The following is a 17,852-nucleotide window of genomic DNA, read 5'->3' on the forward strand; positions in this document are numbered from 1 at the left end:
GTACACAGCACAGCTGAGAGTAAATAACGGTGTTTATAGATTTACTCAAAGTCAGGTACAGTTTAAAGGTTTAGCAACATACAGTTACAGGTCGGTCTTGCAAGAACAGGTATGACCAGGTATAATTAACTGTGACCGCCAGTCTGGTATAAATTACCTAATGCGGTTCGAGAGTGTTATACTGCACCTTTACACACAAACATTGTATGTTGAAGGGATGTGTGGCTTAATAAAAGTATTATAAACTAGCTCTGAACTCTTGGACACTTCCAACAACACTTAATAAATCCTGATATCAACTGCATAACCACACTACAATAAACAAATTAAAGAGTTACAAGAGCTACAAGAGTTAGTACAACATTTTATATCAACAATTGTCCAAATTACTTATATAAAACAGGCAACTTGTAGTAAAGAACTAATTATCGAGAAACTAAATTCTCTAGCCTTCCACTTACGTTCTTTTCTACTGCAAAAGCGAATTGTTTTCTACTAAATGCTCCTTGCTTGGAAGCAGGCAATAGTCAGACAAAGACAGATACTGGCTAGTGAACATAACGTAGCATGTAGCAGCTTAAAAATCCAATATTCTTTATAGGAGCGTGTGGACACCGATAGAGCTGAAAGATGAGCATTATACCAATACATACAGTAAAGTGAACAGAAATATGACTCCAAACAAATGGAAAAATTATTTTCTGCTGGATTTGTAATGTACAGGGTTTTTTTTTTTACCTTATAAGGCATACAAAATAAAACCTATAAGGCTTTTAAAACACATGTCAGAGGTGTTTTCAGTTTGCTCCACTACCCACTAGTGGCCAAATAAATTAGTTTGACTAGAAGAGGTTATTTGTAAGCCGAAATCGTCACTGCATCAAAGGTGAACATAATGTCTTTTCAAATCAATTTGGGATCTTGGGGATTCAGGAGACTTGGATTTCACCAGGTGAGCTGTATGGAGTAATTTCATGTTTCATGTTTTTTTAAAGTTGTTTTTCTGTGTTTTAAAAAATAAGTCCCCATCTACATAAGTCATTTAGAAAGAATGCTGCCATGCTTTTTCTGCTGTGAAGCTCCCAAAATGTATTGTGGACTAGGAAACTTCACCTGACTTTCCACTGGCATGGGGTTGAGTATACAATGTCTGAATTTACACTTTCGAGTGAACTTATTCTTTAATTATTAAAGGCAACTTGAAGCCAACAAAAATGTTCACTGGCCACAATGACCTGTAATGGAGCAAATCTTTAAAGTTGCTTCACTGCAACCTGATACCCACACTATGCTGAAATGCAACTTATGACAGGTATAAATATTTTGGACTTAATGCAAAAACAATGCTACAACGCTTCAGGTCTACTATCCATATATGAGCATCATATTTCTAGCTAATAGCTATTAAATAACTTGCTAATTTTCATCTCCTGGACCATGCCAGCACTCATGTGCCTCATGACATCATTAACAAGATGAACCTTTATGAACACTACATTAACCATCTGATACACTTATACTCTAACAAACTCTTGCTTTTTAAAGTCACTGAGACTAACTTACAGCCACACACAAGGCCACATTCCGGGGCGAAACCTTACACCTTCCATATTTCAGCTCTCCAACAAAAACATTCACTTCTCCTGGCTGCGGTTGAAAAGAAAGAAACCCCAACGAACGGCGAGCCAGCCAATCAGAATCTCCGGAGATTTCGATTTTTCACCTCCTCCGCCGCGATTGGCCCGCGCCGCCCCCAGAGGCCGCCGCCCCCGTGAGGCGATTGGTCGGTTTTCCCGGCTCTATGGAAGTCATTTCAATACGCCTCGCTCTGAGGCTCATTACGGCGCTGCTGGTTCAAATTGACTCAGCCAGCAGTAGCAGGGACACAATGGAGGAGAGCACGGTGCGGACACACTGCTGACAGACTTGTGTGAGTGTTTCACCGTGCGGCTGTAACCGGAACGGAGATTACAAAGAGTTTGGGATAGTCTCGTTTATTTGTCTACTGTTCGTGCCGGTGAAAGAAAAGGCATTCGGACATTGAGCTGCATCACACAAGAGGTAAGTTGAGGGTGTGGATGATGGGGGTATTTATAGGAACTTTATTCTTGTTTGAATGAGCTTCATGCCCGCAAAAAAACTATTACGACTGTATTAAAACCTGATGTGTATCGCCTGGAGAGGTATAATAGGATGATAATAAGACATTTTACTACACGAAATTAAGGTTTATTGCCATAAAATTACGTTTATAGGGGTTTAAATTTCATTTTAAGTGGCTATGGGCATCGAAGAAAATGAAGCTTTATTCTCAAAAACGACCGCGGCTTCTGTTCAGTTTTGTAATACTTAGAAAAACAATGCTAATATTATCCTTCCTAATGTCTTTTTTTTTCTTCTTCTTTGGTCCATTTGTTGTTGTTGTTATTGTTTACCACCCATGCGGGTTTATAATTGGGCTGGCTGTCAGACACACACAACAAACCTTACTCACCAGCACCTGTGATGGGACTGTGGTTACACAGCATGGCGTTTTTCACAGTCAGCTCTTACTTTTACTGTGTTATGACTCAGTCAGAAGCCCATAATATAGACCAGGCATGGTGGCCTAGTGTGTGTGTGTTTGTGTGTGTGTAGGAGAGAGGGGAGAGAATAACAGATTGTGTATGTGTCTGCTGGGAAAAGAAAAAAGACCGCGAGAAAGTGTGTGTACTTCTGGCCAAAACAGACTTTAAACAGCTTTATTCCCTCCACACCTCTATATATAAACCGACGGGCTCTTAACTTGCTGAAATGATTGCCTCGGTTCCCTCTTACTTCGCAAGCTGACGTGACAGGCTGCTTGAATAGACCTCAATAAAATGGTTTAACTCATTTAATAATTAACACAAAGGCAGTCTGGGGAGCACGGGCAACGTTTGAGGCTTCGGCTGGTCTAAAAAACAATCAAGTGCAGTTGTTTTCCAACTTTAATCTTGTTCCTGTTGTGCTGCGAGGCAGTGGTTTGTGGGATGTGCAGATGTATCGACAATAGGAACTGTGTGTGTGTCTGTGTGAGAGAGCTTAGATTTATTGTATCCCAGAAGCAGAGGAGATAATGTGTCTTTATCCTTTCTGACTCTAGGTTAATACTGTACTAGCCTACCAGATCATACAAGGGACAGGTGTGTGTCTGTGCCAAGTTGGCACAGTGTGACTGTGCCTACTTCCATTTAAAGCACTGTGGGTGTGTGTGTGTGTGTGCGTGCGTGCATGTGTGGCGCCTACACACAAAGCAACAAATGCTTGAATGCAGTGTGTGTGTGGGACTAAAAGATGAAAAACAGGACCAGCAGTGGGTGAATTGTATTCCACGTATCTCTCCAGCCAATCTGAACATGGTGTCTGTTTCCGGCTCTGTTTGCCCGTCTATCAGATTCAGTTCAGCAGGTGCAGGTTTTATAAACTGGTCAGCGGGTCTCGGCGTCTGGTGTTTTGACAGCAGCCACAGGCCTCGTCTGACCCCGTACGCTTACTCGAGCGTAAAGTGGAGCAGTTTGTTTGAGCTCCGCTGTGTTTTCCTACTTTGGTTTTGGCTCATTTGGTCAGGTGATGATGACGCTTGAAGGCTGGTGGTGATGAGGTTGCAGAGTCAGAACTGTGATTATGGGTGTGCTGTGGGCTGCCAACCAGAACAAAATTGCATCTCAGCGGATGCTTGTGTTCAGCTGTTTGTTCATGTGTTCTTAAATAGAGAAGAAGAGACAGCTAACTGGACAGAAGAACGGTCGCACTGACACTTAGGCTATAATTTGATCTAAAAAGGAGAAAATTGCTCAAATGTCATGTTTTGATTGATCAGCAGTCCAGAAGAGATGTATGATTAGTGAAGTAATTGGTTAGTTGATTGAAAGGAAATAAGTAGCCAGCTATATTTGTATTAGATTTGCACTAGTGCACCAAAGGTCTTCATTAACGTGCACCAGTACATGATTCTGGTGCACGTAATTATACATACAGAAATAAAGAAAAACACATAATGTAAATGATTGGAAACAGAAATAAAGGTGCAAATGTATGTTTTTCTTCATGTAGATCACCGCACACGCAATAAGAATTTGCCCTAACCTCAGTTGTTTAACGAAACCCCACAATAAATAACTTAAGGTTTGGGTGGACTGGTGCAACAAATTAAATGCTCAGCTGTACTTGACAGACTTTTGTGCGCATGTGCAACCAAAATACTCGCACCCTGGAGCCCTGTTGAGAATGTGTTGCTTTTATTTGTGATTTATGTTAATAAATGAGGAGTCTTTGGGTTTTGGACTGTTGGTTGGACAAAGTAAACAATTTGAAGACGTCACTTTGGGCTTCGGGGAAATTGTGATGCGCATTTTTCACAATTTCTTGACATTTTATACAGTATCACCAGAGTAAACGCTTACTGCTGCTACCTACTGTAGCAGCTGTTAGCTAGTTAGCTCAGTTAGCTGCACAGCTAGCGTTCATGACTGGCAACGTGGAGCAGAGGGGAAGTGCTGATGTTTATACGACTGAGGTCGGGACCAGGACAGGCTAGGGCTGGCTGGTTAGCATGCTAACTTCAGCAGATATCTCTGCAACACAACAGACCTACATAGATGTTGTAATGTCAAAAACTGTTATATCTGTACGTTGTTCAATTTTGATTAACATATTTCACCTTTAAATGCACATCTGCCAACTGTAATTTCAACAGCAGAATCAGCGTAAAATGGTTATCAGTAAAAGGATGTGGAGCTAATGAGAATTATGATTTGCGTGAGTATAATTCATTTCCCAACAAGGTGTGGTGAGTTAGTCAGGTCTGGTAGAATGGAAAAATTTCAGCAGGCAACATGTGAGGTGCTGCATCAAAACAAATTGAAGACCAGACTGTCACCATTCCATATATTTAGGCGTCACAGTTTCATCTCATTTGACGTAGGTGACAGTTCTCCGCCTACAGAGTCAAAGTCTGGGAGTGAGGAGTCGCTCCTTCCAGAGAAAAATGGACTGACTAATGTGATCTCACTTTCTGTTGTTTTCTTTGGTAAAGGTGCTCTGTTGAAATTACTGGCATCATCTTGACATCATTATTTCTGTGTATGGTAGTAAGCTGTTTAAAGGGTTAACTCTTGTACGTGTAAGACCACGAGTAAGTGATACGTGCCCGGACTTTAACCTCATTTATTGTGACGAATAAGGCTGACTGTGAAGGGTTTCCCCTCACACTCCGTACTCGCTGAGACTTATTAGTGCCATAGTACATGAAGTGCAAAGTAGAATAAAGATAACATTGCATTAGATTGACCTTTTACTACTCTGATAAATTGTTTTACACATCCTGTTATCAGCTGCTTTGCTCTCACACCACATTGTGTGAACCTATATGGTGAACTTTACACGAGTTAGTGCATTTTAAGGTGCTCGGTATCCAGATTATGCATCCCCACTGGAAAAGATTCAATTGCTTTCAAATAAACTGAACAGTATGGACAGAATATCCCAATCACAACAAATTAATTACAGGGCTCCAGGGTTTGACTATTGTGATTATTATAATGTTTTTGTTGCGTGTGCTTTCATGTGTTTTTACCCTTGTTCCTGTTTGTGATCAATTACATAATGTGTTAAGAAATTAAGTTTAAGTTTATTATGCGCTGGTGCATCCTAAATGATAAAGTTAGTCTGGAGCCCTGAATTAGTACTTCACAGATGCTTACGACAATTTCACTGTGGAAAGACACTAATGTTGAATTGTTTTCTGGCCACATGTCCTGCTTTAAGCCTTCCAATTTAATTAAACGTCTCAAAAAGCAGGAGTCTTTGCAAACACATCTTCTCTTGTTCCTTTCAGCTCCTGTTGTGGTGAAGCATCAGGGGGTTTCAGGACTCTTATTAGGTCAGTGAGTACGTAGATGCTTACTGGGGTCAATTGGCTTTGAATAGGGACAATTTAGACTGACCAGGTTAGCTGCAGAGTGCTTGCACACAACAATCCATGATTATATTGTTGTTTTTAATAGTCTATATGTGTGCTGTACATGTATTACTTGCACAAAATGAGAGCTGTCCTTGAGCCACGTGCAGATATATCAGCTTACGTCAATATGTAAGTTTCGATATGCTCCTTTACTTAAGCCACTAAGTCTACCTTTATTGCACTGGGCAAATGAAACTGTAGGCTTTATGGCATGTTACCTCAGAGTAGTTGACGCCTGTTAGGGTATAATAAGAATTCACACCTTTCCGAACAATGACAAAGTCTGCTTTAATGGTTCGACTGATGTGAAAATGTTCCCAGGCTTGGTTCATGCACAGGCAGGGCGTCATACCGCCCGACGACAGCAAGCAGAGTTTGTGAAAGCTGCTGTGTGTGTCTGATCTGCTGTGATCTGCTCTGATCTCTTCCTGAGGGTCTTTGTGTTGCTGTTAATGCCATGACAGGATAGATAATACCTCTATTGTTGAAGACCTCCCCCTCATTCTCCCCCGCCTGTTATAACCGGCCTCAGCATAGCTGGGTGTACCTTTTTAAAACCACATTATGTGATTTAGGGGGGGGAAATGGTCTGCTTCAGGTTGAAAGATTTAGGTTGTTTTCAGCTCTGGAACCAACTGGAGTGAAGTTAATCTGCAGGGATCTACGAAGGAAGCTAGTCCAGCAGCAAAACCAGCGCTTTCCGTTAATCAGTTTATTCAAACACCCTCTAAAGACGCTTTCAAACTCTTATTGGATTCTAAAACTGAAGCTGGAGACAGAAAAAGTGTTCATGTGCTGTAAGATATTTGACAGTGGTCACATCCATTGAAACCACCAAATTATGTTGTCTCTTTAAAGGCACAACATGTCAGAACTGTACTTTCAAAAATAAATATTATCAGCAGAATGTGAAGAGTAACAGTTTTGACATTATGTCAAAGATGTCTTTTAGTGCAGAGTTATCAACTGAAGTTAGCATGCTAAAAGCTAACGCCAGCCATTCTTGTCAAGTACTACTTTATACATTAAAGGTGGTATTGATTGTATAGTTCAGGCCTCCATGGATGGGCACTAACTGATAGGACAACTAGAAGCACTTCTAACTGAGCTAACAAGCTAATAGCAGCTACAGTTAGCAGCAGTTAGCGGTACTCTGTTGACTGGTTGGAATATGGAAAAGGTGGTCAGTTCTAACATATTGCACCCTTTAAAGCAGTTTGGACAAATTCCGCTGGTTTAAATCCTTTAGCAGATGATATTTTGGCTGCAGCTCTATCAAACATTCAGTTACTTCTAACCTTTTGATGAACCGGGTTATGACATTTTGGCACCACACACAACAGTCTGTGCCATTTGTCATCACAGGAGATATTGTCTGTTGTGCCACAAATACAAAACTGATGCCAGTGATAAGAAAAAAAGCTGTAAGAAACCATATATTTTTTGAAAAGTTGAGCACTTGAGCAAACCCTGCACACATGCAAATGTGTTCTTGTGGTTTTGTTGGGACCGTGTTCTAACAAAACTGCACATTTCTGCCTTTTCCTGTATTTTTTACCACCACATCAAACCCCTGTGTAAGGCTGCAATTTCTCAAAGTTTACAAACAAGAGAATTTAGACAATGCTCTCAATATGAAATTATGCTTCCAACGTCATCATTAAGTCGTCCAAGGAGAGTTCAACCTATGATTTAGAGCGAGTAAAATTTCAGTGCTGCAGCATGGAAGCCGCAGACTATCCAGAGGTCAACTTTTCAGGAAGTCTGACTGGAAAAACTCAGATTGGTTTTTAAATTTTTAGACGTTGTTTTTCATGTGTGTCACCTTTCAATGCAAACACAGGCTTGGAGACAGATAAAAACAGCATTCAAACCAGAGTAAATATCACTCAGTGAATTCTTATCTCAAGCAGCGCTGCTCCAGAAAGAATAGTGTAACTTTAGGAGCGTAAAGCCACCGTAATCTTTTAACCGAGTTAGAAGGAAAACAGCAGGCAGAGATCAGAGAGTTCAGATGAGGGGCTGGCACTGGACTGGCTTACACTGGCATGACTCCAGGCGCAGTGGAGTGTGTGTGTGTGTGTGTGTGTGTGTGTGTGTGTGTGTGTGTGTGTGTGTGTGTGTGTGTGTGTGTGTGTGTGTGTGTGTGTGTTTGTCACTCAAGCCATCATTTGTTTATGTGTGACATGTGTGTGTGTGTTTGGATTATACCAGCGTGGGGCTAGGCGCCATGGTGGACAAGGGGTGTGTGTGTGTGCGTGTGTGTGTTTGTAAGATGTTGGCTCAGGCAGACACTCCTCTGTCGGCACTGTGATGGACAAACAAAAGTCTGCTGGAGTCGTGCAGGGTTTTGTTTTCTGGCACAGTTCACGTGCATGTGTATACGTCGCTGTGTGTGGCACATGTGTAAGTGTGTGTGCGACTTGGCATGTGGTTCCTAGACAGACAACAGTAGCAGGATAAAGATGGCTCCAGAGTTAAAGCACGCCTTGGTAGTGATCTGGGATCGGCTTACCTACCTCAGATCCAATTATCTACACCATTAAGACAGAAAAGATCGTTGCCGTCTCGAGATCCTCCATCTGTCGGCCTATTTTTTTTCCTTATGCAGCGCCAATGCCAAAAACATTTGCCTCAGGAATGTGATAAAGCAGGAGATGGTGGGGAAAAAAATCAGTGTTTAAAAGCCAATTGCTAATTTTTTGTACTCACAAATAAGATTTAGGGAAAGTTGATTTCACAACAGGCATCTTTCAACAGTTCAGAGCCAAAACGGTAAACAGAGGAGGGGTAAAATTATGTGATTAGGTGTAATTACTACTTCCACAGACATGTCTAAGTCTCTGGGTTGCGTGATCGAGTCCTCGAAGAGATACTTACACAACATGCGAACACAGCAAGAAAACATTCCCAGGCAGTGAGGGGGGGATTGTGTCATAGTATAACATCAGGAAAACTACAGCAGACATTTGTAGTCATGATTTTTTATGTAGAAAATGTGCACAGTGCTGTGTCTTCAAATGTTGACTGAAAGATGGTTACTACACAGCAGCATTTTCAAAAGCAGGGAATATCAATGTTTGAATACCTAATGTAGATAGAAAATCCTTCATTCATTTGGTGTGACAGTGTAAAACAGGGCAAAAGACATGACACTTCAAGAAATCACAAATAAACACTAATTATATCATAGTATCAGTACTATGAGACAGAAGGACTTTGTCTACCTTTGCTTGGTTGCTATCCCTTTAATTATCTTTATCTTAATCGTGTTTTAGGTCAGTGGTTTCCAGGGAGGTTGTAAGATAAATATGAGGGGTCATGAGATGAATAATGAAATAGGAACAGATCCAAAACCTATTCCTCTGCGCAACAGTTTTATTGTGAAATAGTTTTGTCCCTTCAGGCTGCCAGTTGTTACACAATAAGGCCGCAAATAACAATTATTTTCATTTTCAATTAATCTTTTGCTTATTTTAAGATTAATCAATTAATTGTTTAGTCTGTAAAAGAAAAGGTGAAAAATACTCATTGTTTTGTCCAGCTAACAGTCCCAAACCCTAAAGCTCTTCATTTACCGTATAAATGACAAAGAATACTGCAAATCGTTACATTAAAGATGCTAGAACCAGCAAATACCTGACATGTATGATTGTGAAATAATGAAATTAAATGTAAAATGGCCTGATATAGTACATAGTACATACTGTATTGAATATGGAAAGTGGTCACAAGTAGAAGACCGCTTTATTTTAAAGGGAATCACTATCAGATTGCTGTGGGCAGTGTTGCAAATGACTAAGCAACTCCACTCTATTTTTTTTTCATAGGATTTTTGCATCTATGTTATGAAATCAATAGATCAATCAATAGAATTACAAAAGGGTTTACAATTTCTTTCTTGATTGAGAAAATATAGAGAATATATTGATAAATAATTTCCCAGTCTGGGATCATTAAAGTAATTCTATCTATCTATCTATCTATCTATATGTCCTGTAACCTCCTCCTTGTGTCTTTTCTACAGGTCATCATGCCTCCCACGACCCCTTATGCCGGAAAGTTCAATTCTTACAGCAACAACAACAACCATCCTCATCCTCAGCCTCACAGCCCATACCGCAACGGCACTGGCCCAAAGCCCGCAAAGGAAAACATCTACAACAGCACCTACTCCTCCGCAGAAAACCCCTACGACATACCACAACGCCACAGTTCATACCGCAGCTCCTCAGTCTCCTCTTCGACCACGAAGGAGCATCATTACAACAGCACCTATGCCGTGTCGGAGAATCCTTACTCCTCACCGCAGCCCCACAGCCCGAGACAGCATAGCACTTCCTGTCCTGGGCGTGCGTACCGCCACACCAGCGGCAGCAGCGGCGGCAGCAGCGAGCAGTCGTGTCGCAACAACTCCATCACAGCAAAAGGCCGGATTTACCCACACGGCGTCACCGCTAGCTATGGGGAGATGTGTTACCATGACAACAGTTTGGTTTCAGCATCCCTTGAGGCGCTGATCCAGCACCTGGTTCCCACAGTCGACTACTACCCTGATGTAAGCACCAGTAAACTGCCCGAAATGTTTTTGTTACAGTGGTTACTTCTCTTCTCCTGTTTCTCTGAGAGCTGTTCTGTTTCCTCATCATCAGAGGTCGTACGTGTTCACCTTCCTGCTGAGTTCACGCCTCTTCCTGCACCCGTACGAGCTCATGACGAGGGTTTGTCACCTGTGTGTGGAGCAGCAGCGGTCCGGAGATGCCCTGCTGGATAAGGTGGGCAGATTAGACACTCACACGCGTTCACACATACACACAGGTGTAATTAAGCCTCTAAATTTCACCGTCCCTCCTACACAAACTCACACCTACTTCAACACTGCTACACTCACTCTCCCACACACATACAAACCTCTGTATTTCTTTTTTGGGAGAAAGTATTTATTGACTATTTCATGAGCAAAGAAATTTCAGAGAAGACAGACAGGGTTCAAATCCACACCGGGGATATAAAAATGAAGGGAACACATTTAATGAGAACAATAAATTAAACCAACACACAAATAATGGCAGCATGCAAAGACAGACCACACTGGCTTCTTTTGTGCTGTTTGAGAAAGGTCAAGAGGTTTGCCTCAACGGATAACAGTCAAAAAAGCTGTAAAATTACAGAATGTCTACTTCAGCGACACTTGACATGCCATATGATGTGTTTTAGATTCGTTTCCGTGAGGTGGCGCCCAAGCTGGTGCAGCTGCTGACCGAATGGACAGAGACGTTTCCGTACGACTTCAGGGACGAGAGGATGATGCGATGCCTCAAGGACATGACACACCACGTAGCTCGAGGAGATGAGGTCAGTGTCAAATCTACTGTTGAAATCTAAAAAAAAAACAGCTTCAATGTATACATATTGTTATTATAATTGATGGAACATTAGCCCAAAGCTAACTAGTTTTGGGCTAAATTTTTATGGCTGCAATCTGATCTGTACTTTGAGCTTGTTAATGATGGAATCTCAATTAGGCAGCATTGTCTAGGAACAACTCTTACGACTTGTTCTGTGTGTGTGTCATGTCTCCAGTACTCTTGGCGAGCCATGCAGCAGATGACCCAGCGGCTGATCAAACGCCTCTCTGCTCTCGGCCAGTACGAGGAGGCTGTAGCTGCGCTTAACACGGTGGCGATGGAGCGGCCCGCTTCCCTGAAGAGCAAACAGGCCTCGGGTCAGCGAAGCGATGTGATGAGCGTGTGTGAGGACGCCTTCATCCTCGCCCAGCAGCTCACACACATCGAACTGGTAAGACATGAGATGGACTAAGATTTGGGACTCTGTCAGGAGTGTCCTGTGTAACCATCTGTTGTTGCCTCTCTGATGAAATGTGTTGATTTTATTGCATGCGGTTACTACTCTACGGGTGGTTTTTACCCATCTAAATTTAGTGAATTCATTATTTTGGTGGTGTAAAAGCTGTGTTTTAAGAGCATTCATTTATAAGCTCAATAATAATGTGTAAACTGCTAAGTTGTGTATGTGTTGACTTACTGAGTTTTTTTTGCCGTTATTGTCATCACTTGGTTTTATTGTTTTTGCAATAAACCCCTTTTTGTGGTCCGTTCTGCTTCACAGCATATATAGAAAGTTAATAAAACTGGAATTTTATATGAAGATAAATTGTTTTTACTCATGCTGTTCTTCTTCAAAATCACATCATAGAGCACATGTTAAAAGGGGCAATATGTTAGTTGGAAACATTCAGAGGTACTAGATTTAAACTCGATTTATCACCAGAATGTGTATGAATAGTACTTTTGACATTATTATGTCCAATTATACATATAGATCTACTGAAGTTAGCATGCTAACCAGCTAGCTCTGGTCCATTCTGGTCCAAAAATCCTGCGCTAGCAGTGTAAATACTCACATACTGCACAGCTAACTAGCTATGGGCATCTACAGCTAGCAGCAGCTAGCAGGGGGTATGCTGCCCCCTGTGCATATTGCACCTTTAAGATGTAGGTGTGGGTTTTTGTTTAGCTGTTTTTTGTTTGTAATGAACATGTATTCTAGTAATAACTGTCCTTCCACACAAATTACATTTTCTCATCATCATTTCCAATTTTCTCAAGCATCTCTTTAATCGCATTTCTTTTATCCATCTCCTTGTCTTCTTGATTATCTCCCTCTTATATAATACTGTTACCGTCATCCTGATCATTTTCTCTCCCTCTTCACTGCCTTCAGGACAGACTGAGTTTTATCGGCCCTGAGGAGTTCATCCAGACATTTGCCATGAAGGATCCTCTGGAGAACCATAAGGTACAATGGGTTTGAATGAAAGCCATTTATTAGCTGTCTCTCCCCAGTTGTTGGGTCTGTTTTTGGACACCACAACTCAGATAATTTCAGAATTATATGATCCCTATCACAACCTTTGGAAACAATAAGACATTAAACATAATCACAACTTCTCAAGCAGGAAACACATTTGTTAGTTTATTTTATGAAGCTGATTACAAGGCTTTGTCAATGATTAAAGCAGTCTTTCAATGGGTGACATGTCTATATAATTATCAACATCAAAGCAATGATACAGAAAAGCCCCAGTTTGTAGTTATTCCTTATTTTGATTTCGAGTGTCTTCATTTTGGGCCTGCTCTCAGTGTAATTTGCGGTCTGCTTCACTTCAAGTTAATTTGCTTTAGAAACCACATGAAAGGTCCTCCTGGCAAATTTGGGGAAAATGTGCACCTTTTATTTATTTTTTTTATTTGGTTTTTATACATGCGTTGAACACAGTATGAAAGAGCCATTGTGTGAATGTCTAAGTATATCTGAAGGGCTCTTTCGCTCCTAAGTGGTCCTGTGAGTCAGCTGAGGGGTCGTTTTCAATCAGCTCTGCCGAGAACAAGCTTTCATCCGCTGTTAGTGGCCGCGTGGCATCTCGGCCCTCACCGATGCTGCGCCGCTTATATAAGATCCACTTTGTGTAAAAGAGCGTTTGAGTCAGCGTAAGGGGTCCTGAAGTGTAGAGGGGAAGTTTGGAGTGGAGTGGGCTGCCGCTGTTGTGTAAGCATTTAACAGATCCATGAATCTCGGGGATTACATCACCACAGCCAAGTCAAGGTTATTTATACAGCGCTTTTATAATATTTATTTATATAAAAGCGCCTCCGGCGAGCAGGATCACTACTGAGTGCCTCACAGAACACTGAAGCAGATGTAAAGGGGATGGAAATAACAACAGACACGTCATGGACTCCACTGTGCAGGTTCCACGGGTTGTGTGGGTGTGAAGGCTGTCAAGGTCCATTTGCAAAGGATATCACAGAGTAGCAGCAGTCTGTTTCCTTGTATTTCTTTTTGATACAGTTATTTATAGGATATTCTATAATTATAAGGCAGAATTTCATAGAGCTATTTAGAATTTGTCTTGACAGATTTTGACCATGTCATCTTCCTCTTTCTGTTTTTTAGGGTTTCTTCCGGAAGCGTAAAACCAGCAACCTGGAGGCCTACATCAACTGGTTCAACAGACTGAGTTACCTGGTGGCCACTGAGATCTGTATGGTAAGTTGTTCTTAGGAGGAGAAGTTTGTAAACCTGAAGTCTGACACCATTTACACAGCAGGGCTCTTGTTGTAAATCAGCAGGATTCACTTTCACTTTTCATCAGTGCTTTGTTCTGAAATTCGCAGCTACAGTCGGCCATTTAGGGTCTGATCTAAATAATTCTGAAACACAGAACAATAACACAATGCTCAGTCTTCTTCTGCAACATAACCAATAAATCTTTGCTCATTGTGCTCCAAAACACATATTAACAATGATCATTAAGGTTAAATTGTGCATATATTTCATGGCAAGTGATTGACGAGTCATTGATTCACTTCCTGTTCTCCCTTTACAGCCGGTGAAGAAGAAACACCGAGCACGGATCATAGAGTTCTTCATAGACGTTGCTCAGGAGTGTTTCAACATCGGCAACTTCAACTCCCTCATGGCCATCATCAGTGAGTACAGAACAGAGAAATATACAGGAAGACGCTTTTTATCAACAGACAATTAAACACAACCCACACACTGTCTGACTGACAGGTGAGTTCTCTGAAATTATATGAGGAGTCACCACGGTGCTTCAACCTGTGTCAGCACACATTAAAGAAAGTGAAAATCCAACACACATTACATACTGCTTAATGCGCTTGATATTTCTGAAAGGCATTTGATAGTCGGCACTTAAAGCAGTAATTAACATTACTTTCGAATTCACAAACCACTTAGTCACTGCTTGTTTTTGAAGTACAAGACACAGTTTAAATGTGGTTCCCACTATGTCTTTGTCCAACAGCCAATAATCCAATTCAGTGAAGTCAATAAATATAGAGCCAGCTGGAGTTTAGGCAAACGCTAAACAGTTTAAGGACGTACAAACTGAGTTAGTGGTGGCCTGAAGCTGTCCAGTCTGCTCATGTTCATACTTTCTTACATTTCTGTCTCTCAGCTGGGATGAACATGAGTCCTGTTTCCAGACTGAAGAAAACCTGGAGTAAAGTCAACACTGACAAGTTTGAAATACTGGAGGTGAGAAAACATGCACATGTCACTGATTCATATATTCAAGTGGATTGGCGATTTTGTGTTGGAAACTGACTAATATCTCCCCTGCATTACCTCGCTCAGCACCAAATGGACCCGTCGAGTAACTTCAGCAACTATCGCACTGCGCTCCGTGGCGCCACCCAGAGGTCTGAGACGGCACACAGCAGTCAAGAGAAGGTAAGAGAGCACATGACATGACATGACTCTTGAAGACCGATAAAAAACTGAAGTCCCAAATGTAAAATATCAATAACAACTTTTGCCTCTTTCCTCCAGATTGTGATTCCTTTCTTCAGCCTCCTGATCAAAGACATCTACTTCCTGAATGAAGGCTGTGCCAGCAGGCTGCCCAATGGACACATCAACTTTGAGGTCAGTCCTCAGTCCAAGAGACACATTCAGTTGTTGAATGACTGACGCTGAAGTCTGTGTATTTGACTTGATTGTTATTATAAACATTTACACACATAGCTGTGTTATGAGCTCCCTTAAACACAATAAGAAATTGTCATTCACTGTACAATTGTGTTACAGTGACACAGTTACATTTTAGGCCCTGGCATTTAATGTCATGCCTCCCCCCTGTGGCTAAAAGGGACATTACATTTCTCCTCATCATCCCCCTTTTGTGTATTTTCTGTATCTTCATGAGCCAATGAGATGAGTCCTATAAAACTGGTGTCATAAAGTCTGTTGTCACTGTGTACCAACAGAAACTGTGGGAGCTTGCAAAGCAGGTGAGCGAGTTCCTGGTGTGGCGTCAGGTGATTTGTCCATTCGACAGAGACCGCCGCGTCCTCCAGTACCTCGTCACCACGCCTGTCTTCAGCGAAGACGGTCAGTTTGCAGTTTTCTCTGCATTTTAATCCCACAAATGTCATGTGTAGCACGGCTGCTTGCCATCAAGTAGGAACACAAATTCAAACGTATTTGCGTTTTGTGTTGTGTTGGCGCCACAGAGCTGCACCTGGCCTCGTACGAGAGTGAAGGACCTGAGAACAACATGGAGAAAGACAGTCGCAGGTCTCTTCGGTGAGTTCACACACACTCAGTACAATCAAGCCACCTCGACTGTAACATGACAGACCATTTAAGACAGCAAAGCTGATTATCTTTGTTCTGCTTTGTTTGTTATTCAGATCTTCCCTCCTGCATCGAGAGAATCGATCGTAAGAAAACGATATGACAATCCCCTCTGCTCTGTGCTCTACAGACTGTACATAAACGAGGTGTTTTAAAACTACAGGTTCCTCCATGCTATCATATGGACACATTCTTACATACTAATGGCCAAAGTTAAGGTCTTGGACCTGATAATGATACAGGACAACAAATGCAGCTTGGAATCCTGTATGCTGTCACGGATGAACAGAGTATACTACAAAATGTGGGCTCTGATCTCTCAAGGATCATACATCAGAGAGTCCTTGATGAGGTCCATCCGGTGCCAAAGCTCCTCAATGCTGCAGTTATTACTATAACACTCTGCCTCACAAGCAAGACGAGCTCAGATTACCTGATTTGGATCATCTTCTTCAACATCAGCTCGGGGCAAGGCTCTCAGAGGAAGAACATGTATGGATTTTGTTTATATCTCCACCGAACCTTCATCATGACAGCCTCACTTTGTGGAAGGACTCATGCTGTGGAGGCACGAAGGGAAGGGCCAGTTTTGCCTCCAAATGAGACACATATGGACCCGATACTGCAACCTAAGCATTGCTCCTCTGCTGTGTTGAGTCAAAAACCACAGAGAGAGAGAGAGAGAAGACCCGATCTGAAAGGACAAGTTGATGATCATCGATTTGTATTATAAATAACAGGCTTACAACTGCTTTCAAAAGTGGCGTCGGCGGCAGTGTTGTTTTGTTGAGTGCATGATTTTTAATGAGAACATCTTGACAGCAAACGCTCCACATCCAGCCTATTTGCTACCAGTTTGCACCGACATCTGGCTATCACGCAGTCACGCAAGCCTCTTATTTCATTTAAACACATACTGCAAGTCAATGCATCAGCTACATATTACCAAACACATTTACAGACAGTTTTCAACAATCATGCTATTTGGTTCTAAACATTTTGTGGTGTGTGCACTATGGTGATGCAGAATTATGCTAATCGTGCAAGTTAAATCAAATGCACTTCAGTGGGTTAGGTGTGTTGTAGTATAGGATGTGGTGACTCCTATTTTAAGGCGTCTTTCTATACAGTATTATGTTGTATTTTGTATCAGAAGGTTTGAAAAATATTTTTTTTTCTGTGTGTACATTTTGTGAAGTTTCTCTGTGAGCTTGTTGCTGGTTGGCTGGCTCTGCTTTGGTAAGCTATTTTGTTAATACAACACCAGTTATGACAAAGAAGTGTTTTTGAGTCTGAGTGAAGCACAAATCGACGTGTGTGTGTGTGCAGTTTCAACAGGATCCTCGTCCTCCTCCTCTTCATCTCGTCTGTGATGATGTGAGCGTGATGTGATCCTTTAAAATCTGCCAGTGAGTGAACGTGATGTGATTTGTATGTTGTTGTTTTTTTTAAAAAAGCTCATTTTTGTGTTGACATGTGTTCATTTTATAAGTGTTTACCCATGTATTCTTTTTTTCTATCCTTTTTTTCCCCCTGTGTATCATTTGTGTTACCAGTCAGGGTACTTGTACTGAAGGTCTTTTGTGAAAAGAGAATTATATTTTTTTCTTTCAAATAAACAGATTAACTGAATGATGTGTTCTTTGGTTTGGTTTTTACTGATGCACAAAAAGAAAACAACTAA

At 41.5% G+C, this 17,852-nt stretch overlaps 1 protein-coding gene across 1 annotated transcript; it reads left to right on the forward strand.

Annotated features, from left to right (window-relative positions):
- Positions 1-1,840: 1,840 nt before the first annotated feature.
- LOC115592789 (ras-GEF domain-containing family member 1B-B-like) lies at positions 1,841-17,800 on the forward strand. The gene is made up of 14 exons (XM_030435919.1): positions 1,841-2,061; positions 10,011-10,541; positions 10,636-10,758; positions 11,201-11,338; positions 11,567-11,782; positions 12,728-12,802; positions 13,961-14,053; positions 14,394-14,496; positions 14,988-15,067; positions 15,167-15,262; positions 15,362-15,457; positions 15,799-15,922; positions 16,045-16,117; positions 16,225-17,800. Exons 2-14 carry the CDS (start codon positions 10,017-10,019, stop codon positions 16,256-16,258), a joined length of 1,776 nt encoding a protein of 591 aa, XP_030291779.1. The 5' UTR covers positions 1,841-2,061; positions 10,011-10,016; the 3' UTR covers positions 16,259-17,800.
- Positions 17,801-17,852: the final 52 nt, after the last annotated feature.

This window comes from Sparus aurata, chromosome 12, assembly GCF_900880675.1.
Source record: "Sparus aurata chromosome 12, fSpaAur1.1, whole genome shotgun sequence".
Classification (NCBI taxonomy): Eukaryota; Metazoa; Chordata; class Actinopteri; order Spariformes; family Sparidae; genus Sparus; species Sparus aurata.

Bases quoted from the DNA above. Each gene is read 5' to 3' on its own strand.
- LOC115592789 (XM_030435919.1), top strand. From the start codon at position 10,017: ATGCCTCCCACGACCCCTTATGCCGGAAAGTTCAATTCTTACAGCAAC. The intron at 12,803-13,960 runs GTACAATGGGTT...TCTGTTTTTTAG, and splicing joins ATCCTCTGGAGAACCATAAG to GGTTTCTTCCGGAAGCGTAA. The intron at 14,497-14,987 runs GTGAGTACAGAA...TCTGTCTCTCAG, and splicing joins CTCCCTCATGGCCATCATCA to CTGGGATGAACATGAGTCCT.